Source organism: Oncorhynchus kisutch, unplaced genomic scaffold (assembly GCF_002021735.2).
Source record: "Oncorhynchus kisutch isolate 150728-3 unplaced genomic scaffold, Okis_V2 scaffold1187, whole genome shotgun sequence".
Lineage (NCBI taxonomy): Eukaryota > Metazoa > Chordata > Actinopteri > Salmoniformes > Salmonidae > Oncorhynchus > Oncorhynchus kisutch.
In genome coordinates, this window is record NW_022263132.1 from 32193 (window position 1) to 58776 (window position 26584).

The 26584-nt window shown below is 44.9% G+C and overlaps 1 protein-coding gene across 1 annotated transcript in view; it reads right to left on the reverse strand.

The window, feature by feature from the left end:
• Nucleotides 1-633: 633 nt before the first annotated feature.
• The window catches only part of LOC116365185 (thyrotropin-releasing hormone-degrading ectoenzyme-like), a gene marked incomplete at its 5' end in the record, with an annotated part of 30565 nt that continues 4614 nt past the window's right edge, over nt 634-26584 (reverse strand). The window contains one exon of the mRNA XM_031817898.1: nt 634-807. Within this exon, the coding sequence (XP_031673758.1) occupies nt 655-807 (153 nt within the window). The remainder of the gene's footprint in view (nt 808-26584) is intronic.

Below are 26584 nucleotides of genomic sequence, written 5' to 3' on the forward strand. Positions count from 1 at the left end.
AACAGAGTAACGTAGTCATAGATTAAACTGTCTTTAAAAGGGCTACCATTCTGAACAGAGTAACGTAGTCATAGATTAAACTGTCTTTAAAAGGGCTACCATTCTGCAGAGTAACGTAGTCATAGATTAAACTGTCTTTAAAAGGGCTACCATTCTGCCAAAGAGTAACGTAGTCATAGATTAAACTGTCTTTAAAAGGGCTACCATTCTGAACAGAGTAACGTAGTCATAGATTAAACTGTCTTTAAAAGGGCTACCATTCTGCACAGAGTAACGTAGTCATAGATTAAACTGTCTTTAAAAGGGCTACCATTCTGCACAGAGTAACGTAGTCATAGATTAAACGGTCTTTAAAAGGGCTACCATTCTGCACAGAGTAACGTAGTCATAGATTAAACTGTCTTTAAAAGGGCTACCATTCTGCACAGAGTAACGTAGTCATAGATTAAACTGTCTTTAAAAGGGCTACCATTCTGCACAGAGTAACGTAGTCATAGCAACACAGAATAGCCTTCCACACCAAGGATTCCCCTGTTCAGAAAATCAGGAAATCCTCTCACTTCCGACAACAAGCCTTGCTGTGTGTGTGTGTGTGCCTTGGTGAGAAGCAGTATTCCAACCACGCAGTACAGAACAGAACAGTACAGAGTTAGGTTAGCCCCGGGTCCCACGTGTCTCACCTAATTTGGGCAGGGAGTATTTGACTTTGAAGTAATCCTCATAGAACTGGAGGAGTCTCTTTGTGATGTGGAGAGCGTAGTCACCCGCTCCGCTCTGGATGGCGTTGGGCCTGGCATACAGCCGGATCTGGAGGGGAGGGAGGGAGGGAGGGGGGGGGGAGAGGAGAGGAGGGGAGGGAGAGGAGGGAGGGAGGGAGGGAGGGAGGGGGGGGAGGAGGGAGGGAGGGAGGGGGGGAGGGAGAGGAGGGAGGGAGAGGAGGGAGGGAGGGAGGGAGGGAGGGAGGGAGGGAGGGAGGGAGGGAGGGAGGGAGGGAGGGAGGGAGGGAGGGAGGGAGGGAGGGAGGGAGGGAGGGAGGGAGGGAGGGAGGGGGGGAGGAGGGAGGGAGGGAGGGGGGGAGGGAGGGAGGGAGGGAGGGAGGGAGGGAGGAAGGAAGGAAGGAAGGAAGGAAGGAAGGAAGGAAGGAAGGAAGGAAGGAAGGAAGGAAGGAAGGAAGGAAGGAAGGAAGGAAGGAAGGAAGGAAGGAAGGCAAAAAGAATGAGAGGATGTGAAGGAGGGAAATAAAGCACTGGTTCAGTTCTGTCGTTCTACTGCAGTCGACACACACACACACACACACACACACACACACACACACACACACACGTTCCCTTTGGTCCACATTGTTTCATTAGTTTGTTAGTCCTCATGCAGCATCACAGGGAATTACTCTGTTAACTGTCTGCTGCCACTCAGCTGATTTGAAGCTGCTGTCTCTGGAGCCCGTGGGAACTGAATGCTACAGCATTAGGTCTGTATGTGTGTGCGTTTGTTTGTGAGTGCGCCTGAGCGTGTGTGTGTGTGTGTGTTTGTGAGTGTGTTTGTCTGTGTGTTTGTGAGTGCGTATGAGTGTGTGTGTCCTAGCGTGTGTGTGTGGGCGTGTGGGTGTGTTTGTGTGTGTTTGTGAGTGCGTCCGAGCGTGTGTGCGTGCGTGAGTGTGTTTGTGTGTGTGTGTTTGTGAGCGTGTGCGTGCGTGAGTGTGTTTGTGAGTGTGTCCGAGCGTCCGAGCGTGTGTGCGTGCGTGAGTGTGTGTGTGTGTGTGTGTGTGTGTACTGTAAGTGTTCTGAACAAGTATTTCCGGTAACTAGCTCATCTAGACTCTTCAATAGGCCTGGAGGAGCCATGGTCATGTGGGTAGCAGGTTGGGACAGTAACCGAAACGTCGCTGGTTCGAATCCCCATGGAGGCTCCTCGTAGTTCAATGGTGATGTCATGGAGGCTCTAAGTAGTTCTATGATGATGATGATGATGATGATGTCATGGAGGCTCGAAGTAGTTCTATGATGATGATGATGTCATGGACGATCTAAATAGTTCCATGATGATGATGATGTCATGGAGGCTCTAAGTAGTTCTATGATTTTGATGTCATGGAGGCTCTAAGTAGTTCTATGATGATGATGTCATGGAGGCTCTAAGTAGTTCTATGATGATGATGTCACGGAGGCTCTAAGTAGTTTTATGATGATGATGTCATGGAGGCTCTAAGTAGTTCTATGATGATGATGTCACGGAGGCTCTAAGTAGTTCTATGATGATGATGTCATGGAGGCTCTAAGTAGTTCTATGATGATGATGTCATGGAGGCTCTAAGTAGTTCTATGATGATGATGTCACGGAGGCTCTAAGTAGTTTTATGATGATGATGTCATGGAGGCTCTAAGTAGTTCTATGATGATGTCATGGAGGCTCTAAGTAGTTCTATGATGATGATGTCACGGAGGCTCTAAGTAGTTATACGATGATGATGTCATGGAGGCTCTAAGTAGTTATACGATGATGATGTCATGGTGGCTCTAAGTAGTTCTATGATGATGATGTCACGGAGGCTCCAAGTAGTTATACGATGATGATGTCATGGAGGCTCTAAGTAGTTCTATGATGATGTCATGGAGGCTCTAAGTAGTTCTATGATGATGATGTCACGGAGGCTCCAAGTAGATAACTGATGTTAACATCAACATAGAACCATGGAACTATATGTTGTTCCTGCGTGTGTATGTCGACAGAGAGAGCGAGGGAGGGTAGCGAGATGTCCCTTAGTTTGACATCCTGTGGTAAGAGTGATCGCTACTCTCAGCGTCGCCGGCGAGGAACAGGCTGATGCATGATGTCGTCGATGTGGACATCCATCCACACGAACACACGCATGCAAACACCCACATACACCCCCCCTCCCCCCTACCCACCACACACACACACATAACCCCCCTCCCCCTACCCACCACTACCACCACCACCACACACACACACACACACACAACATACACACATACCCCCCTCTCCCCCACCCACCACTACTACCACCACACACACACACACACACACACACACACACACACACACACACACACACACACACACACAGTGAATGGTTGGTCTTACCAGTCTACACTACAGTGAGACAGAGAGTCACAATGCTAGAGGGTAAAAACAGCCTAACTGTGATGAACACACACTGAGTAATGTGGTGTTTCTCTTGTATGGTAAACAAAAGGACAATCCATCAATTCCTGTCAGTGCAGTAAACAGGCGCACGTATTATAGAGTACAGTAGTAACCATCACACCACCCACAGGGCTGAGTGATTATAACCATCACACCACCCACAGGGCTGAGTGATTATAACCATCACACCACCCACAGGGCTGAGTGATTATAACCATCACACCACCCACAGGGCTGAGTGATTATAACCATCACACCACCCACAGGGCTGAGTGATTATAACCATCACACCACCCACAGGGCTGAGTGATTATAACCATCACACCACCCACAGGGCTGAGTGATTATAACCATCACACCACCCACAGGGCTGAGTGATTATAACCATCACACCACCCACAGGGCTGAGTGATTATAACCATCACACCACCCACAGGGCTGAGTGATTATAACCATCACACCACCCACAGGGCTGAGTGATTATAACCATCACACCACCCACAGGGCTGAGTGATTATAACCATCACACCACCCACAGGGCTGAGTGATTATAACCCTCACACCACCCACAGGGCTGAGTGATTATAACCATCACACCACCCACAGGGCTGAGTGATTATAACCATCACACCACCCACAGGGCTGAGTGATTATAACCCTCACACCACCCACAGGGCTGAGTGATTATAACCATCACACCACCCACAGGGCTGAGTGATTATAACCATCACACCACCCACAGGGCTGAGTGATTATAACCATCACACCACCCACAGGGCTGAGTGATTATAACCATCACACCACCCACAGGGCTGAGTGATTATAACCATCACACCACCCACAGGGCTGAGTGATTATAACCATCACACCACCCACAGGGCTGAGTGATTATAACCATCACACCACCCACAGGGCTGAGTGATTATAACCATCACACCACCCACAATTATAACCATCACACCACCCACAGGGCTGAGTGATTATAACCATCACACCACCCACAGGGCGGAGTGATTGTAACATAGGCAAACTCATGTCCCAAATGGCACCCTATTCCCTATATAGTACACTTATTTTGACCAGGGCCCATAGGCTAGTGCACTGTGTAGGGAATAGGGTGCAATTTGGGACGCAGACATAATGATGTGAAAATTAGTTATAGCATGACAGCTCATCATCATCAACATCATCATCACACTAGTGGATGATGGGTCCTATAGGACATTATATGGATGATATTCTATGAAGATAATGATCCATGTTATTCTATGGAGATAATGATCCATGTTATTCTATGGAGATAATGATCCATGTTATTCTATGGAGATAATGATCCATGTTATTCTATGGAGATAATGATCCATGTTATTCTATGGAGATAATGATCCATGTTATTCTATGAAGATAATGATCCATGATATTCTATGAAGATAATGATCCATATTATTCTATGGAGATAATGATCCACGATATTCTATGAAGATAATGATCCATGTTATTCTATGGAGATAATGATCCATGTTATTCTATGGAGATAATGATCCATGATATTCTATGAAGATAATGATCCATGTTATTCTATGGAGATAATGATCCATGATATTCTATGAAGATAATGATCCATGTTATTCTATGGAGATAATGATCCATGATATTCTATGGAGATAATGATCCATGTTATTCTATGAAGCTAATGATCCATGTTATTCTATGGAGATAATGATCCATGATATTCTATGAAGATAATGATCCATGTTATTCTATGGAAATAATGATCCATGTTATTCTATGGAGATAATGATCTATGTTATTCTATGGAGATAATGATCCATTATCTATGTAGATAATGATCCATGTTATTCTATGGAGATATGTATCCATTATCTAAGGAGATAATGATCCATGTTATTCTGTGTAGATAATGATCCATGTAATGATCCATAATGATCCATGTTATTCTATGGAGATAATGATCCATGTTATTTAATGGAGATAATGATCCATTATCTATGGTGATAATGCTCCATTACCTAAGGAGATAATGATCAATGTTATTCTATGGAGATAATGATCCATGTTATTATGTGGAGATAATGATCCATTATCTATGGAGATAATGATCCATGTTATTCTGTGGAGATAATGATCTATGTTATTCTGTGGAGATAATGATCTATGTTATTCTGTGGAGATAATGATCCATTATCTATGGAGATAATGATCCCTGTTCTAAGATTCCATCCCTTTTTGACCCAGCTGGACGAAGAGGGGCAATAGCGTTAACATGACTTGAATTCTTGTAAACTGTTTTACAGTGTAAAGAAAGAAAGTTTTGCGTGAGGACTCACTTGCTTATTTTGTCCGTGTCTGTCTCTCCTTTCTCTGTTATTTCCTAGAGTCTCCTACAGTATATTGTAGCAGGTAAAGTGGTGGTGGTAGCGGTTCAACCTACTCTCGGGGAAGTGATGTACTGGTTGGCAGGGTGGAGAGAGGTTATGTGATGGGTCGTCCTCATCCATTACAGACACAGACTCTGTGTTAAGGTCAACAGACAGCCCTACTGCTGAGGTGTGTGTGTGTGTGTGAGTGTGTTGTGTGTTGTGTGTGTGTGTGTGTGTGTGTTGTGTTGTGTGTTGTGTGTGGGTGTGTGTGTAGCGTGTGTGTGAGTTAATGAGTGTGTGGCACCTGAGGGCCTGACCTGCTGGCCATGTAGGGAGGGAGGGAGACCTCGCCAGCATGCCAAATGGCACCCTATTCCCTATGAGAGCTCTGGTTAAAAGTAGTGCACTACAAAGGGAATAGGGTCCCATTTGGGACGCAGATACAGTGCACTTGGAAAGTATTCAGAACCCTTGACTTTTTGCACATTATTCTACTTATTAACATAAGAATTCAGACTGTTTTCTATGAGACTCGAAATTGAGCTCCGATGCATCCTGTTTCCATTGAACATCCTTGAGATGTTTCTACAACTTGATTGGAGTCCACCTGTGGTAAATTCATTTGATTGGACATGATTTGGAAAGGTACACACCTGTCTTTATAAGGTCCCACAGTTGACAGTGCATGTCAGAGCAAAAACCAAGCCATGAGATCAAAGGAATTGTCCGTAGAGCTCAGAGGATTGTGTAGATGCACAGATCTGGGGAAGGGTACCAAACCATTTCTGCAGCATTGAAGGTCCTCAAGAACACAGCGGCCAAACTGAGCAATCGGGGGAGAAGGGCCTTGGTCAGAGAGGTGACCAAGAACCAGATGGTCACTCTGACAAAGCTCTAGAGTTCCTCTGTGGAGATGGGAGAACCTTCCAGAAGGACAACCATCTCTGCAGAACTCCACCAATCAGGCCTTTATGGCAGAGTGGCCAGACGGAAGCCACTCCTCAGTAAAAGGCACATGACAGCCTGCTTGGAGTTTGCCAAAAGGCACCTGAAGACTCACAGACCATAAGAAACAAGATTCTCTGGTCTGATGAAACCAAGATTGCCAAGAGTCACGTCTGGAAGACACCTTGCTCCATCCCTACGGTGAAGCATGGTGGTGGCAGCATCCCTACGGTGAAGCATGGTGGTAGCAGCATCCCTATGGTGAAGCATGGTGGTGGCAGCATCATGCTCTGGGGATGTTTTTCAGCAGCAGGGACTGGGAGGCTAGTCAGAATCGAGGGAAAGATGAATGGAGCAGTACAGAGAGATCCTTGAGAGATCCTTGATGAAAACCTGCTCCAGAGCTCTCTGGACCTCAGACTGGGGCGAAGGTTCAGCTTCCAAAAGCACAACAACCCTAAGCACACAGGCAAGATATCGCAGGAGTGGCTTCGGGACAAGGTTCTGATTGTCCTTCAGAGGCCCAGCCATGATTTGTCATTATGGGGTATTGTGTGTAGATTGATGAGGGGGGAGAAAAACAATTGAACCACCCAGAGGTCAGACTGAACCACCCAGAGGTCAGACTGAACCACCCAGAGGTCAGACTGAACCACCCAGAGGACATACGGAACCACCCAGAGGTCAGACTGAACCACCCAGAGGTCAGACTGAACCACCCAGAGGTCATACGGAACCACCCAGAGGTCATACGGAACCACCCAGAGGTCATACGGAACCACCCAGAGGTCATACGGAACCACCCAGAGGTCATACGGAACCACCCAGAGGTCAGACTGAACCACCCAGAGGTCAGACTGAACCACCCAGAGGTCATACGGAACCACCCAGAGGTCATACGGAACCACCCAGAGGTCATACGGAACCACCCAGGGGTCAGACTGAACAACCCAGAGGTCAGACTGAACAACCCAGAGGATGATGTTTTTCACAATCATGTGACATTCGAAGATTTGGTCCTGTATTTTAAGCCTTTCCTAAAATAAGAGTTGTACGAAGGTTTCTAAGGATGGTGCTGGACCATCAGACAGAGAAAGGAAAGTTGACAGTTTGATGGAAAAGGTTCAAATCCAGGCCTGTCACATGATGGTGCAAAACACAGGGCCCTGTGTAGCCGGAGGGCCTGTCTGTTTCTATGGTTCATATTGATTGGTGGTAGCTGGAGGGCCTGTCTGTTTCTATGGATCATATTGATTGGTGGTAGCTGGAGGGCCAGTCTGTTTCTATGGTTCATATTGATTGGTGGTAGCTGGAGGGCCAGTCTGTTTCTATGGTTCATATTGATTGGTGGCAGCTGGAGGGCCTGTCTGTTTCTATGGTTCATATTGATTGGAGGTAGCTGGAGGGCCTGTCTTTTTCTATGGTTCATATTGATTGGTGGTAGCTGGAGGGCCAGTCTGTTTCTATGGTTCATATTGATGTTTCTATGGTTCATATTGATTGGTGGTAGCTGGAGGGCCAGTCTGTTTCTATGGTTCATATTGATTGGTGGTAGCTGGAGGGCCAGTCTGTGTTTATGGTTCATATTGATTGGTGGCAGCTGGAGGGCCTGTCTGTTTCTATGGTTCATATTGATTGGTGGTAGCTGGAGGGCCAGTCTGTTTCTATGGTTCATATTGATTGGAGGTAGCTGGAGGGCCAGTCTGTTTCTATGGTTCATATTGATTGGTGGTAGCTGGAGGGCCAGTCTGTTTCTATGGTTCATATTGATTGGTGGTAGCTGGAGGGCCAGTCTGTTTCTATGGTTCATATTGATTGGTGGTAGCTGGAGGGCCAGTCTGTTTCTATGGTTCATATTGATTGGTGGTAGCTGGAGGGCCAGTCTGTTTCTATGGTTCATATTGATTGGAGGTAGCTGGAGGGCCAGTCTGTTTCTATGGTTCATATTGATTGGTGGCAGCTGGAGGGCCTGTCTGTTTCTATGGTTCATATTGATTGGTGGTAGCTGGAGGGCCAGTCTGTTTCTATGGTTCATATTGATTGGTGGTAGCTGGAGGGCCAGTCTGTTTCTATGGTTCATATTGATTGGAGGTAGCTGGAGGGCCAGTCTGTTTCTATGGTTCATATTGATTGGTGGTAGCTGGAGGGCCAGTCTGTTTCTATGGTTCATATTGATTGGTGGTAGCGGAGGGCCAGTCTGTTTCTATGGTTCATATTGATTGGTGGTAGCTGGAGGGCCAGTCTGTTTCTATGGTTCATATTGATTGGTGGTAGCTGGAGTGACAGTCTGTTTCTATGGTTCATATTGATTGGTGCTAGCCAGAGGTCCTGTCTGTTTCTATGGTTCATATTGATTGGTGGTAGCCAGAGGTCCTGTCTGTTTCTATGGTTCATATTGATTGGAGGTAGCCGGAGTGACAGTCTGTTTCTATGGTTCATATTGATTAGTGGTAGCTGGAGGGCCAGTCAGTTTCTGTTCCTTGTGGTATTTTGATGCCTAACATTGGCATGGAGGAAAGATGGAGTCAAACTATATTTCCCTTTAGGTTACAGTAGAGTCATTGACAAGTGTCCTCCGTCACACCCTTTAGGTTACAGTAGAGTCATTGACAAGTGTCCTCCGTCACACCCTTTCGGTTACAGTAGAGTCATTGACAAGTGTCCTCCGTCACACCCTTTAGGTTACAGTAGAGTCATTGACAAGAGTCCTCCATCACACCCTTTAGGTTAGAGTAGGCCACTGAGAAGTGTCCTCCATCACACCCTTTAGGTTAGAGTAGGCCACTGAAAAATGTCCTCCATCACACCCTTTAGGATACAGTAGACCACTGAGAAGTGTCCTCCATCACACCCTTTAGGATACAGTAGACCACTGAGAAGTGTCCTCCATCACACCCTTTAGGTTAGAGTAGGCCACTGAGAAGTGTCCTCCATCACACCCTTTAGGTTAGAGTAGGCCACTGATAAGTGTCCTCCATCACACCCTTTAGGTTAGAGTAGGCCACTGAGAAGTGTCCTCCATCACACCCTTTATGTTAGAGTAGACCACTGATAAGTGTCCTCCATCACACCCTTTAGGTTAGAGTAGGCCACTGAGAAGTGTCCTCCATCACACCCTTTAGGTTAGAGTAGACCACTGATAAGTGTCCTCCATCACACCCTTTAGGTTAGAGTAGGCCACTGAGAAGTGTCCTCCATCACACCCTTTAGGTTAGAGTAGGCCACTGAGAAGTGTCCTCCATCACACCCTTTAGGTTAGAGTAGGCCACTGAGAAGTGTCCTCCATCACACCCTTTAGGTTAGAGTAGGCCACTGATAAGTGTCCTCCATCACACCCTTTAGGTTAGAGTAGGCCACTGATAAGTGTCCTCCATCACACCCTTTAGGTTAGAGTAGGCCACTGAGAAGTGTCCTCCATCACACCCTTTAGGTTAGAGTAGGCCACTGAGAAGTGTCCTCCATCACACCCTTTAGGGTAGAGTAGGCCACTGATAAGTGTCCTCCATCACACCCTTTAGGTTAGAGTAGGCCACTGATAAGTGTCCTCCATCACACCCTTTAGGTTAGAGTAGGCCACTGATAAGTGTCCTCCATCACACCCTTTAGGTTAGAGTAGGCCACTGAGAAGTGTCCTCTGTCCCACTCTAATTATGTAAAGATTGTTGCCTAGCTAATTCTCTACCAATGGTTAAGCTTCTGGTCGAGCGGTTGGCGCCGGAACGACGGGGAAAAAGAGCAGAACAGGCGGTTATATTCTGCCACGTGAACACGCCAGGGTTTTAGTCTAATCAGGCACTGGGCCTCAGCTGTAGTAACACCTCCTTAGGCTGCATCTAAAGCTGGCTGCAATATGCACACACACACACACACACACACACACACACACACACACACACACACACACACACACACACACACACACACACACACACACACACACACACACACACACAAGACCAAACACACACACACACACACACACAAGACCAAACACACACACACACACAATACGGTCATGCTCCAATTCTGCCTGCCTTGTGTTTGGTGAAGGTTTCAACAGCCACAATGAGACATTTACATAACTGAAGAGCATTGTTACCATGTAGAGTAGAGTTACCATGTAGAGTAGAGTTACCATGTAGAGTAGAGTTACCATGTAGAGTAGAGTTACCATGTAGAGTAGAGTTACCATGTAGAGCATTGTTACCATGTAGAGTAGAGTTACAATGTAGAGTAGAGTTACCATGTAGAGTAGAGTTACCATGTAGAGCAGAGTTACCATGTAGAGCAGAGTTACCATGTAGAGTAGAGTTACCATGTAGAGTAGAGTTACCATGTAGAGTAGAGCAGAGTTACCATGTAGAGTAGAGTTACCATGTAGAGTAGAGTTACCATGTAGAGTACAGTTACCATGTAGAGTAGAGTTACCATGTAGAGCAGAGTTACCATGTAGAGTAGTTACCATGTAGAGTACAGTTACCATGTAGAGTAGAGTTACCATGTAGAGTAGAGCAGAGTTACCATGTAGAGTAGAGTTACCATGTAGAGTAGAGTTACCATGTAGAGTAGAGTTACCATGTAGAGTAGAGTTACCATATAGAGTAGAGTTACCATGTAGCCTCTACCTATACCAAGCCATGTAGCCTCCAGCTCTGGTTCTTCTGCAGACAGTACATCTCTGAGGGGAGAACCATGCCTCTCTCCTCTCTACAACAGACAGTACATCTCTGAGAGGAGTACCAGACTCCTCTCCTCTCTACAACAGACAGTAAATCTCTGAGAGGAGTACCAGACTCCTCTCCTCTCTACAACAGACAGTACATCTCTGAGAGGAGTACCAGGCTCCTCTCCTCTCTACAACAGACAGTACATCTCTGAGAGGAGTACCAGACTCCTCTCCTCTCTACAACAGACAGTAAATCTCTGAGAGGAGTACCAGACTCCTCTCCTCTCTACAACAGACAGTACATCTCTGAGGGGAGAACCAGACTCCGCTCCTCTCCTCTCTACAGTAGACAGTACATCTCTGAGGGGAGAACCATGCCTCTCTCCTCTCTACAATAGACAGTACATCTCTGAGGGGAGAACCAGACTCTGCTCCTCTCCTCTCTACAGTAGACAGTACATCTCTGAGGGGAGAACCATGCCTCTCTCCTCTCTACAACAGACAGTACATCTCTGAGAGGAGTACCAGGCTCTTCTCCTCTCTACAGTAGACAGTACATCTCTGAGAGGAGTACCAGGCTCCTCTCCTCTCTACAGTAGACAGTACATCTCTGAGAGGAGTACCAGGCTCCTCTCCTCTCTACAACAGACAGTACATATCTGAGGGGAGAACCAGGCTCCTCTCCTCTCTACAACAGACAGTACATCTCTGAGAGGAGTACCAGGCTCCTCTCCTCTCTACAGTAGACAGTACATCTCTGAGAGGAGTACCAGGCTCCTCTCCTCTCTACAACAGACAGTACATATCTGAGGGGAGAACCAGGCTCCTCTCCTCTCTACAGTAGACAGTACATCTCTGAGAGGAGTACCAGGCTCCTCTCCTCTCTACAGTAGACAGTACATCTCTGAGAGGAGTACCAGGCTCTTCTCCTCTCTACAGCAGACAGTAAATCTCTGAGTGGAGTACCAGGCTCCTCTCCTCTCTACAGCAGACAGTAAATCTCTGAGTGGAGTACCAGGCTCCTCTGAGGAGAGTGCCAAGCCTGACACCACTTCAATGTTAAAGCACATCATTGTTGTAGGCCAGTGCAGTGTTCTTTAGCTTCCTGACACTGAGACTAGAATATCTGAGTCCCAAATTGCACCCTATTTGCTGTATAGAGCACTATTTTTGACCAGAGCCGTATGGGCCCTATGGGTCCTATTCAAAAGTAGTGCACTATATAGGGAATATGGCTCTGGTCTAAAGTAGTGCACTATATAGGGAATAGGGCTCTGGTCTAAAGTAGTGAACTGTGTAGGGAATAGGGCCCTAGTCTAAAGAAGTGTACTATATAGGGAATAGGGCCCTAGTCTAAAGTAGTGCACTATATAGGGAATAGGGCCCTGGTCTAAAGTAGTGAACTGTATAGGGAATAGGGCTCTGGTCTAAAGTAGTGCACTATATAGGGAATAGGGCTCTGGTCTAAAGTAGTGCACTGTATAGGGAATAGGGTGTCATTTTGGACACAAGCCCAGAATGTGATAAGGATAAGGAATGTGATAAGGAACCTGGAGCTCAGCTTTCTGACTTGTGAAATGTCTGTTCTCTTTCCTACTCTGAGGAATATCTGGTGTTTCAGTAGTGTATGTTATAACAGTAGATGATGCAGTACGATAGTAGATTCATTCACCTGTAGGGATGAACCATGAGCTATGGGGTGTGTTCTACCAAACCCCATCGTGAAAACATGAACCTGAGTTAGTGCATGCATCTCCAGTGTGATGCTCTAGGCAGTGTGTCAGGGTGCTCCAGTGTGATGCTCTAGGCAGTGTATCAGGGTGCTCCAGTGTGATGCTCTAGGCAGTGTGTCAGGGTGTTCCAGTGTGATGCTCTAGGCAGTGTGTCAGGGTGCTCCAGTGTGATGCTCTAGGCAGTGTGCCAGGGTGCTCCAGTGTGATGCTCTAGGCAGTGTGTCAGGGTGCTCCAGTGTGATGCTCTAGGCAGTGTGTCAGGGTGCTCCAGTGTGATGCTCTAGGCAGTGTGTCAGGGTGCTCCAGTGTGATGCTCTAGGCAGTGTGCCAGGGTGCTCCAGTGTGATGCTCTAGGCAGTGTGTCAGGGTGCTCCAGTGTAATGCTCTAGGCAGTGTGTCAGGGTGCTCCAGTGTGATGCTCTAGGCAGTGTGTCATGGTGCTCCAGTGTGATGCTCTAGGCGGTGTGTCAGGGTGCTCCAGTGTGATGCTCTAGGCGGTGTGTCATGGTGCTCCAGTGTGATGCTCTAGGCGGTGTGTCAGGGTGCTCCAGTGTGATGCTCTAGGCGGTGTGTGAGGGTGCTCCAGTGTGATGCTCTAGGCAGTGTGTGAGGGTGCTCCAGTGTGATGCTCTAGGCAGTATGTCAGGGTGCTCCAGTGTGATGCTCTAGGCAGTGTGTCAGGGTGCTCCAGTGTGATGCTCTAGGCAGTGTGTCATGGTGCTCCAGTGTGATGCTCTAGGCAGTGTGTCATGGTGCTCCAGTGTGATGCTCTAGGCGGTGTGTCAGGGTGCTCCAGTGTGATGCTCTAGGCGGTGTGTCATGGTGCTCCAGTGTGATGCTCTAGGCGGTGTGTCAGGGTGCTCCAGTGTGATGCTCTAGGCGGTGTGTCAGGGTGCTCCAGTGTGATGCTCTAGGCAGTGTGTGAGGGTGCTCCAGTGTGATGCTCAAGGCAGTATGTCAGGGTGCTCCAGTGTGATGCTCTAGGCAGTGTGTCAGGGTGCTCCAGTGTGATGCTCTAGGCAGTGTGTCATGGTGCTCCAGTGTGATGCTCTAGGCAGTGTGTCATGGTGCTCCAGTGTGATGCTCTAGGCGGTGTGTCAGGGTGCTCCAGTGTGATGCTCTAGGCAGTGTGTCAGGGTGCTCCAGTGTGATGCTCTAGGCAGTGTGTCAGGGTGCTCCAGTGTGATGCTCTAGGCAGTGTGTCAGGGTGCTCCAGTGTGATGCTCTAGGCAGTGTGTCAGGGTGCTCCAGTGTGATGCTCTAGGCAGTGTGTCATGGTGCTCCAGTGTGATGCTCTAGGCGGTGTGTCAGGGTGCTCCAGTGTGATGCTCTAGGCAGTGTGTCATGGTGCTCCAGTGTGATGCTCTAGGCAGTGTGTCATGGTGCTCCAGTGTGATGCTCTAGGCAGTGTGTCATGGTGCTCCAGTGTGATGCTCTAGGCAGTGTGTCAGGGTGCTCCAGTGTAATGCTCTAGGCAGTGTGTCAGGGTGCTCCAGTGTGATGCTCTAGGCAGTGTGTCAGGGTGCTCCAGTGTGATGCTCTAGGCAGTGTGTCAGGGTGCTCCAGTGTGATGCTCTAGGCAGTGTGTCATGGTGCTCCAGTGTGATGCTCTAGGCGGTGTGTCATGGTGCTCCAGTGTGATGCTCTAGGCGGTGTGTCAGGGTGCTCCAGTGTGATGCTCTAGGCAGTGTGTCAGGGTGCTCCAGTGTGATGCTCTAGGCAGTGTGTCAGGGTGCTCCAGTGTGATGCTCTAGGCAGTGTGTCAGGGTGCTCCAGTGTGATGCTCTAGGCAGTGTGTCAGGGTGCTCCAGTGTGATGCTCTAGGCAGTGTGTCAGGGTGCTCCAGTGTGATGCTCTAGGCAGTGTGTCAGGGTGCTCCAGTGTGATGCTCTAGGCAGTGTGTCAGGGTGCTCCAGTGTAATGCTCTAGGCAGGGCTATTCTCTGTAGAGCAGTGTGTCACTGTGCTAACATGACAACCGTCTGATACAGTAGACCAGACAGGCTCATCACAACGGCCAACAAACTGAAATAAAACAGCCTCTCTTGTCACTAACACTGCCGTTGCTGATACCTGTTTGTTTTGGGGAGGAGGAGTTCTGCTTTACGATATGTGGTTCTCAGCTAGCTACCCTTAAGACGAACACACGCTGAGTCACTCTGGGTAAAGTGTAAATGTAAGTCTTTAATTCTTTCTATTTGTTTTTCATTGATACAAACAGAACCAGCTTTGGTTTATTTGTTCTGTACGACTCTGAACATGGAGAAGAAGAAAGAAGTAATTTGTATTACTCAGCCCCCTCAAAGCCAACCTGGTGTCCCTGGAGGAGTTCAAAGGTCAAATGGAACAACAGGTTGTTAAGACATGTAGTTGTTGTCTCTAGATGTCACCCGATGTCACTAGTTTTAGTTGCCTGATGTAAAGAAACATGTTGTTTAATCTATTGTTGATACTGTAAGGACCCTGTCATTTCACGTAATGCCCTATAATGTTTTTCTGACTTGTGTACATGGTTTACTGACGTGCTGCTTATTATACTGATCGATCTCTGTCAGTAATGTCATGTGACTGTCTGTCTGGTTGGTTGTCATGTGACTGTCTGTCTGGTTGGTTGTGATGTGACGGTCTGTCTGGTTGGTTGTCATGTGACTGTCTGTCTGGTTGGTTGTCATGTGACTGTCTGTCTGGTTGGTTGTCATGTGACTGTCTGTCTGGTTGGTTGTCATGTGACTGTCTGTCTGGTTGTCATGTGACTGTCTGTCTAGTGGATGTCATGTGACTGTCTGTCTGTCTGGTTGGTTGTCATGTGACTGTCTGCCTGTCTGGTTGTCATGTGACTGTCTGTCTGTCTGGTTGTCATGTGACTGTCTGAAACTGATGTGTTAATGCTGCTGTCTTGGTTCAGGTCTCTCTTGAAAACTAGATGTTTATTTCAATGCCCAACCTGGTTAACACTCGGAGCGCCGGAATTCCATATCTACTAGAATGGTCATGACGGTAATTCTGACCCTAGCTTTCTGAATACCTGAGGCCAGGTTGGTGGCCACATTCATCTGATTGGTTATTATTATGATTGATTGTTATTTCAATTGTGTAGATATTCCATAAAATATAATAAATTGCTAAAATAATGCATTTCTTATGTTAAAATATGTCATAAGAAACCTTAGGACACCAAATGTAAATTGCAGTCTGTGAGACAATGTATTGATTGATTCAGATGCGTGTGGACCGTAAAGTACTAAAATAAGACAATAATATATTTTCTGACTGTAAGACAAAATTAGAATTGAAATTCATATTATGTTGTGTTGTTGTTTTAAAGGTTTAAAAATACAGAGATGAAACATTGAACAAAGCAGTTTCATTGCGTCAATCTGCCCGTCAACAAAGGCAAATATATGTCATTAAAATGCTGTAAATGAGCTGATACATGAAGCAAGCACAGCAATACAACTCAGTACAACAAAATAAACATAAACATATATATTTAAACAAATATATATTCATATATATATATATATATATATATATATATACAGTTGAAGTCGGAAGTTTACATACACTTAGGTTGGAGTCAATTAAACTCGTTTTTTAACCACTCCACAAATGTCTTGTTAACAAACTATAGTTTTGACAAGTCGGTTAGGACATCTACTTTGTGGTTGACACAAGTCATTTTTCCAAAAATAGTTTACAGACAGATTATTTCACTTATCACAATTCCAGTGGGTCAGAAGTTTACATACACTAAGTTGACTGTGCCTTTAAACAGCTTGGAAAATTCCAGAAAATGATGTCATGGCTGTAGAAGCTTCTGATAGGCTAATTGACATCATGTGAGTCAATTGGAGGTGTACCTGTGGATGTATTTCAAGCCCTACCTTCAAACTCAGTGCCTCTTTGCTTGTCATCATGGGAAAATAAAAATAAATCAGCCAAGACCTCAGAAAAACAATTGTAGACCTACACAAGTCTGCTTCATCTTTGGGAGCAATTTCCAAATACCTGAAGGTACCACGTTCATCTGTACAAACAATAGTATGCAAGTATAAACACCATGGGACCACGCAACCGTCATACCGCTCAGGAAGGAGACGCATTCTGTCTCCTAGAGATGAACGTACTGTGGTGCGAAAAGTGAAAATGGTGGAGGAAACAAGTACAAAATTATCTCTATGCACAGTAAAACGAGTCCAATATCGACATAACCTGAAAGGCCGCTTAGCAGGGAAGAAGCCACTGCTCCAAAACCGCCATAAAGCCAGACTACGGATTGCAACTCCACATGGGGACAAAGAACGTACTTTTTGGAGAAATGTCCTCTGGTCTGATGAAACAAAAATAGAATTGTTTGGCCATAATGACCATCGTTATGTTTGGAGGAAAAAGGGGGAGGCTTGCGTGTCGAAGAACACCATCCCAACCGTGAAGCACTGGGATGGCAGCATCATGTTGTGGGGGTGCTTTGCTGCAGGAGGGACTGGTGCACTTCACAAAATAGATGGCATCCCCATCCCAGATCCGGGAGAATTGTCATCAACTACACTAATTAGCATAGCGCAACGGTCAAAAAATATTACTAGAAAATATTCATATTCATGAAATCACAAGTGAAATATATTGAAACACAGTTTAGCCTTTTGTTAATCACCATGTCATCTCAGATTTAGTCCAGCATTATGTCCAGCTAGCAGCAGGAAGCTTGGTCACGAAAATCAGAAAAGCAATCAAATTATGTGTTTACCTTTGATGAACTTCACTCACGAGACTCCAAGTTAGACAGCAAATGTTCCTTATGTTCCATAAAGATTATTTTTATTCCCAAAATATCTCAGTTTGTTGGTCACGTTATTTTGAGAAATCCACCAGAAATAGCGGTCACGACAACGGCCAAAAAATTTCAAAATTATATCCATAATATCGACAGAAACATGGCAAACGTTTTTTATGATCAATCCTCAAGGTGTTTTTCAAATATCTATTCGATAATATATCAACCGGGATAGTTGGCTTTTCAGTAGGAGCGAGAGGAAAAATAACCACCTCTGTCTTTTACGCAAGAATCACTCTGAGAGCCCTCAGCTGGCCACTTACGCAATGTAGTCGTTTACGCTCATTCTTCAACATAAAGGCGTGAAACTACGTCAAAATGCTGTAGACACCTTAGGGAATATGTAGAAAAAGGAATCTGGTTGATATCCCTTTCAATGGCCAATAGAGATGCATAGGAACACAACGGTGTCAAAACATGAGTCACTTCCTGATTGGATTTTTCTTAGGCTTTCGCCTGCAATAGTAGTTCTGTCACAGACAATATTTTGACAGTTTTGGAAACTTTGGAGTGTTTTCTATCCTAAGCTGTAATTATATGCATATTCTATCATCTGGTCCTGAGAAATAGGCGGTTTACTTTGGGAAAGTAATTTTTCCAAAAATAGTGCCCCCTAGTTTCAAGAGGTTATTAAAGCAACATCTCAAGACATCAGTCAGTTAAAGCTTGGTTGCAAATGGGTCTTCCAAATGGACAATGACCCCAAGCGTACTTCCAAAGTTGTGGACAAATGGCTTAAAGACAACAAAGTCAAGGTATTGGAGTGACCATCACAAAGCCCTGACCTCAATCCTATAGAACATTTGAGGGCAGAACTGAAAAAGCATGTGTGAACAAGGAGGCCTACAAACCTGACTCAGTTACACCAGCTCTGTCAGGAGGAATGGGCCAAAATTCACCTAACGTATTGTGGGAAGGTTGTGGAAGGCTACCCAACTTGTTTGACCCAAGTTAAACAATTTAAAGGCAATGCTACCACATACTAATTGAGTGTATGTAAACTTCTGACCCACTGGGAATGTGATGAAATAAATAAAAGCTGAAATAAATAATTCTCTCCACTATTATTCTGACATTTAACATTCTTAAAATAAAGTGGTGATCCTAACTGACCTAAAACAGGGAATATTTACTAGGATTAAATGTCAGGAATTGTGAAAAACTGAGATTAACTGAGATTGTATTTGGCTAAGGTGTATGTAAACTTCCGACTTCAACTGTACACATCTATATATATATATATATACACACAGGGCATTCGGAAAGTATTCAGACACCTTGACTTTTTCCACATTTTGTTACGTTACAGCCTTATTCTAAAATCGATTAAAACATTTATTTTCCTCGTTAACCTACACACAATACTCCATAATGACAAACTGATAACAGTTTAAATTGTTTTGCTAATGTATTAAAAATAAAAACGGAAATACCTTATTTATATAAGTATTCAGAACCTTTGACTGTAAATGGAGCTCCGGTGCATCCTGTTTCCATTGATCATCCTTGAGATGTTTCTACAACTTGATTGGAGTCCACCTGTGGTAAATTCAATTGATTGGACATGATCTGGAAAGGCACACACCTGTCTATATAAGGTCCCACAGTTGACAGTGCATGTCAGAGCAAAAACCAAGCAATGAGTTCGAAGGAAATGTCCGTAGAGTTCCGAGACAGGATTGGGTCGAGGCACAGACCTGGGGAAGGGTACCAAAACATTTGTGCAGGATTGAAGGTCCCCAAGAAAACAGTGGCCTCCATCATTCTTAAATGGAAGAAGTTTGGAACCATCAAGACTCTTCCTAGACCTGGCCGCCTGGCCAAACTGAGCAATCGGGGGAGAAGCAATCGAGCAATCGGGGGAGAAGAGCCTTGTTCAGGGTGGTGACCAAAAACCTGACGGTCACTCTGACAGAGCTTCAGAGTTCCTCTGTGGAGATGGGAGAACCTTCCAGAAGGACAACCATCTCTGCAGCACACCAATTAGGCCTTTATGGTAGAGTGTCCAGACGGAAGACACTCCTCAGTAAAAAGCACATGACAGCCCGCTTGGAGTTTGCCAAAAGGCACCTAAATGATTCTCAGAACATGAGAAACAACATTCTCTGGTCTGATGAAACCAAGATTGAAGAGTGGGAGACTAGTCAGGATCAAGGGAAAGATGAACTGAGCAAAGTACAGAGAGATCCTTGATGAAAACCTGCTCCAGAGCACTCAAGACCTCAGACTGGGGTGAAGGTTCACCTTCCAGCAGCACAACAACCCTAAACACACAGCTAAGACAACACACGAGTGGCTTGGGGACAAGTCTCTGAATGTTCTTCAATGTCATTGAGTGGCCCAGCCAGAGCCCGGACTTGAACCCGATCTAACATCTCTAGAGAGACTTGAAAATAGCTATTCAGCAACGCTCCCCATCCAACCTGACAGAGTTTAAAGAATGGGAGAAACTCCCCAACTCCCCAAGAAACTCATAACTAAGAAGACTTGAGGCTGTAATCACTGCCAAAGGTGCTTCAACAGGTAAAGGGTCTGAATACTTACTTAAATGTGATATTTCATAATGACATTTTTCACATTTTTGGGGTATTGGGTGAGGGGAAAAAAATGATATAATCCATTTTAGAATAAGTCTGTAATGTAACAACATGTGGATAAAGTCGAGGTGTCTGAATACTTTCCAAATGCACTGTATATACAGAACCTGTTAAAAGTTTGGACACACCTACTCATTCAAGGGTTTTTCTTTATTTTTACTATTTCTACATTGTAGAATAACAGTGAAGACATCAAAACTATGAAAAAACCCATATGGAATCATGTAGTAACCAAAAAAGTGTAAAAACAAATCAAAATATATTTTATACTTGAGATTCTTCAAAGTAGCCACCCTTTGCCTTGATGACAGCTTTGTACGCTCTTGGCATTCTGTCAACCAGCTTCACCTGGAATGCTTTTCCAACGGTCTTGAAGCAGTTCCCACGTATTCTGAGCACTTGTTGGCTGTTTTTCCTTCACCCTGCGGTCCAACTCATCCCAAACCATCTCAATTGGGTTGAGGTCGGGTAATTGTGGAGGCCAGGTCATCTGATGCAGCACTCCATCACTCTCCTTCTTGGTCAAATAGCCCTTACCCAGCATGGAGGTGTGTTGGGTCATTGTCCTGTTGAAAAAACAATGAAAGTCCCAATAAGCGCAAACAGGATGGAATGGTGTGTCACTGCAGCCGTTCACCTACTTTACGTCTCACAAAGACACGGCGGTCGGATCCAAAAATCTCAGATTTGGACTCATCAGACCAAAGGACAGATTTCCATCGGTCTAATGTCCATTGCTCATGTTTCTTGGGTCAAGCAAGTCTCTTCTTCTTATTGGTGTCGTTTTTTAGTGGTTTCTTTGCAGTAATTCAACCATGAAGGTCTGATTCACACAGTCTCCTCTGAACAGTTGATGTTGAGATGTGTCAGTTACATGAACTCTGTGATGCATTTATTTGGGACACAATTTCTGATGCTGGTAACTCTAATGAACTTATCCTCTGCAGCCAGTTTCATCATAGCGCTTGATGGTTTTTGCGTCTCCTCTGAACAATTGGTGCAGTGGTCTGCATCTGCATCTCAGTGCTAAAGGCGTCACTACAGTCACCCTGGTTTGAATCCAGGCTGTATCACAACCGGCTGTGACTGGGAGTCCCATAGGGCGGCACACAATCGGCCCATCATCGTCCGGGTTTGGCCGGTGTAGGGAGTCATTGTAAATAATACTTTGTTCTTAACTGACTTGCCTAGTTAAATTAAGGTTAAATAAATTTAAAAAACAGCTGATGTTGAGATGTCTGTTACTTGAACTCTGTAAAGCATTTATTTGGGCTGCAATTTCTGAGGCTGGTAACTCTAATGAACATATCCTCTACAGCAGAGGTAACTCTGGGTCTTCCATTCCTGTGGTTGTCCCCATGAGAGCCAGTTTCATTATAGCGCTTAATGGTTTTTGCGACTTCACTTGAAGAAACGTTTTCTGCATTGACTGACCTTCATGTCTTAAACTATTAATGGACTGTTGTTTCTCTTTGCTTATTTGAGCTGTTCTTGCCATAATATGGACTTGGTATTTTACCAAATAGGGCTATCTTCTGTATACCACCCCTACCTTGTCACAACACAACTGATTGGTTCAAACACATTAAGAAGGAAAGAAATTCCACAAATGTACTTTTAACATGGCACACCTGTTAATTGAAATGTACTCCAGGTGACTTCCTCATGAAGCTGGTTGAGAGAATGCCAAGAGTGTGCAAATCTGTCATCAAGGCAAAGGGTGGCTACTTTGACAAATCTCAAATATGAAATATACTTAGTTCAACACATTTTTTTGGTTACTACATGATTCCATATGTGTTATTTCATAGTTTTGATGTCTTTATTATTATTCTATAATGTAGAAAATAGTAAATATAAAGAAAAACCCTGGAATGAGTCGGTGTGTCCACACTTATGACTGGTGATGTATGTTGTGCTCATAGACATTTGACTAATTATTGGCTAAACGTTGTGTGTGCAATGTAGCCTGGCTCATGCTGTTTTAGTCTCTACAGACCACTCACAGTTAACACAAGTAATCACTAACTTCCTCGTGCATTTCCCACACAGAAACTTTCTGGCAAGTGTTGTAAGTTTTGTGTGTTTTGTTCTGTTTGCAATGCCTGCACACTTGGCACTGTCCCCGCTTCTTCTGTTGCTACTCTGGTGGAGTATCCTCCAGATGCTTCAGACCTGGACCTTGGGCAAGCAGCACAGCTTTCCCAGACATGTGGTCTGCTCTGAGTTCTTATGCTAGTTGAAGCGTATTCTCCCTCTGTGTGGCAGTTTCCGCCCGCAGGCCTTGTAGAGGATGGCAGTTTCCGCCCGCAGGCCTTGTAGAGGATGGCAGTTTCCGCCCGCAGGCCTTGTAGAGGATGGAGGATTGTCGTATTGCCCTGGAACACAATACAATACAACGTATGCTACAATGAAATGCTTACTTGCAAGTTCTACACAAAACAACGCCACAAAGAATCGACGTAAACACAGTGAGAAAAATGAATATACCTTCGTTGCATTGTAGTGGGTAACCGTGTTAGGCGTTTGGCTTTTGGGCTCCCGCGATGGTAACAGTAGGGTGCATTGTGGGGATGAGACAGACGTTCTTTAGTTGTTTACCCTGGTAAAGGGGCTGAATGGCATTCTCACTTTTCAGCACCTGTGTGATGAACAGCTCAGCCTGCTCCTTAGCGAAGGGAGGCAGCACCTGTGTGATGAACAGCTCAGCCTGCTCCTTAGCGAAGGGAGGCAGCACCCATCTTGCCTGGCTGTTTACCAGGCTGACTTCTTTGGAGAGCAGTGCTTTGGTGAGGTCAAGCGAGGTGAAGATGTTGTCCGTAGTGATGTTTCCTCCAGTTAAGGATCAATCAACTTCAGCACCACACTCTCTCCTCATCTTTAACCATGTTTCTCCTAGTCTAGAACCATGTCTCTCCTAGTCTAGAACCATGTCTCTCCTAGTCTAGAACCATGTCTCTCCTAGTCTAGAACCATGTCTCTCTTTAACCATGTCTCTCCTAGTCTTTAACCATGTCTCTCTTTAACCATGTCTCTCCTAGTCTTTAACCATGTCTCTCCTAGTCTTTAACCATGTCTCTCTTTAACCATGTCTCTCCTAGTCTTTAACCATGTCTCTCCTAGTCTTTAACCATGTCTCTCCTAGTCTAGAACCATGTCTCTCCTAGTCTTTAACCATGTCTCTCCTAGTCTTTAACCATGTCTCTCCTAGTCTAGAACCATGTCTCTCCTAGTCTTTAACCATGTCTCTCCTAGTCTTTAACCATGTCTCTCCTAGTCTTTAACCATGTCTCTCCTAGTCTTTAACCATGTCTCGTCTAGTCTTTAACCATGTCTCTCCTAGTCTTTAACCATGTCTCTCTTTAACCAGGTCTCTCCTAGTCTTTAACCATGTCTCTCTTTAACCATGTCTCTCCTAGTCTTTAACCATGTCTCTCTTTAACCAGGTCTCTCTTTAAACAGGTCTCTCTTTAACCAGGTGTCTCATCCTTTCCCCAGGTATTGTTGGCCACGTATTGAGTAAAGAGATGCTTTTGTGGGGAACAGTTGCTCATCCACGGTGATATCGGTACCTGCCTTGTAGCAAGCAATGATGTTCTCAACGAATTTCACCCACACCTCCAGAAACCAGGCCAATGTTGTCTTCTTGGAGACGCCTGCCTCAGGTCTTGCTCTTGTCAAAACGCAGGAATCTCATGATCTCCCTGTATCGATTCCGGGACATGGACTCTTTTGAAGAATGCATAGCCCAAGTCAGCCAACCAGAAGCTCTCCATACTCTTTGCGCTTTGGGCATCACAGATACACAACAGCGCATTTAGTCATTTAGTTGGACAACAGACATGTCCCACCAACTGTCACCTTTACACTGTGCACCACAGTCCTTGATGAGGTTCAGCATCCCGTGATCAAATAAACACAGGAAGTCAGTGAGCGCATATTCACTATTGCTCTTGGCGTGTGGTGTGAGTCCTGCAGCTTCAGTCATGACATTCTGTCCTTGTCGTCTCCCTACATTTTCACCTGGCTGCACAAGCTTCCAGACTGTTCCGTTCTTTCCCAAATCCTGTCTCTCAGGTAGTGGTGGATTTGGCACTGCAGGATTAATAACAAAAATATATGTAATTTAAACTTAGTTAGACTATTTCTAAAAAATACATAAAAACAAGTCTTTTTGGAGAGAATTGCCTACCTGGTAGGCCTACAGGTGTTGGCAGTCTGGGTGATGTTGTGGATGGCACAGGCGGAGATGGCAATGGTTGTGGATTCGGCACTGCTGACAATGATAATTGCCTGATTAGTTTATTATATTTCATAAAATATAGATGTGAATCAGGGCTAATCTTCTCTTCATACACACAACAATTACAATATTGCGTAACATCACAATTGGCTTGCATACGCAATACAACATGAGGACCTGCTAATAGGCTAATGATGATAGGCAAATTATAATAGGCTAATGCCAATAGGCTAATGACAATAGGCTAATGACAATAGGCTAATGTTAATAGGCTAATGACAACAGGCTAATGACAATAGGCTAATGATAATAGGCTAATGATAATAGGCAAATGATAATAGGCTAATGATAATAGGCTAATGATAATAGGCTAATGATAATAGGATAATGACAATAGGCTAATGATAAAAGGCTAATGACAACAGGCTAATGACAATAGGCTAATGATAATATGCTAATGATAATAGGCTAATGATAATAGGCTAATGATAATAGGATAATGACAATAGGCTAATGATAATAGGCTAATGATAATAAGAATATTCTCTTAATAATAATAACATTTGGCTAATAATAAAAACGAATAAAATAACAATAGTATTGTATTCTGATGCAGTTTCTCTAATTGTATTCTATTGCACCTGTATGTGTTGGAGGCTATTGGTCAATGCTTTTCTTATAAACTAGTTTACTGTAAGTCAAGCCAACAATATTGAGCAATCGTTTGTCCTATAGGGTAAATAAAAAGCTGAAGAAGACGCAAGTCCTACCTGGAACATCAACGGACGCAGACGTCTTGAAGTGAATGTGTCCCAGACGCAGTCTGTTGAAGTGAATGTGTCCCAGACGCAGTCTGTTGAAGTGAATGTGTCCCAGACGCAGTCTGTTGAAGTGAATGTGTCCCAGACGCAGTCTGTTGAAGTGAATGTGTCCCAGACGCAGTCTGTTGAAGTGAATGTGTCCCAGACGCAGTCTGTTGAAGTGAATGTGTCCCAGACGCAGTCTGTTGTGCTGGGGCTTCTCTGTGTCACTGTCAGAGTCAGGGACATCGGATGAGTTGTCCCTGCATCAGACTAAATGCCTCCCTCAGACTCTTCCATATCCTGGAGCGTGGCTAAAGCCTGCAGGGCGGTCAGCTTTCCTGACATAGCTAGACACCAGTTCGTTTTGATCAGACTACCTATCTGTTGTGTTTTATTCTATTGTATAATGCTTCTATTGTATTCTATTGTGTTTCTATTCTGTTCTATTATAATCTGTTCCAATTCTACCTTCTATTTTACAACTGTATTCTATTGATTCTAGTATTCTAGAATCTAAAGGCTAATTTCCTTCGTGCTCATTTGAAAGCAAGTAAACAGCAACAGTTGCTAAGCAACATCCAATGCCCGGAAACACAAAGCGGGAAAAAGAACTAAGGAATAGCAAGCAACACAAACAATATCTTTGCGGAAGCATACTGTGGGTAAAACATGCCTGAGGTCATTTTGACCAGCATGGGCCCTTTTGAGGTGCAATTTCTCAGAACGTTTTTGTCTTTTACGATTTTGATCTCAATGTGCTGCTAGACTGTAAAATACACATATTTAGAAAAAGTCTGGGAAAGGTGGTTTCAAATTACAACATTGAAAAAGGTCAGATTGACCGTCTTGCCATTTCCAGTGTTAAATAAAGGAGAAATGAAAAGCAGTGTTTTCCCTCAGTGCAGCCTACTGCCCACTCTACTTCACAGCATTGATGCCAACTGCAACGCACACTGAGTAGTCTGCTACACGCTTCTCCTCGTTACACCTCCCCGGATATATGCAAGCCCTAAGTCCGTTCCTCATCCCCCCCTCGCTGCGCACGCACGCCACCCTCCGATGATGGATGAGTTGAGACCCGGCCGGTGTCGTCACGGTAATTTGATTGATGGGTTTAGTGGCAGTGTGAGGGGTGAGCGTTAGGAGGGGCGTTAGTAGGGGCTCTGTATGGAAATAAATGCTGCAGATATGGCTGGTCATTAAAGGTGCTGTTGAGAA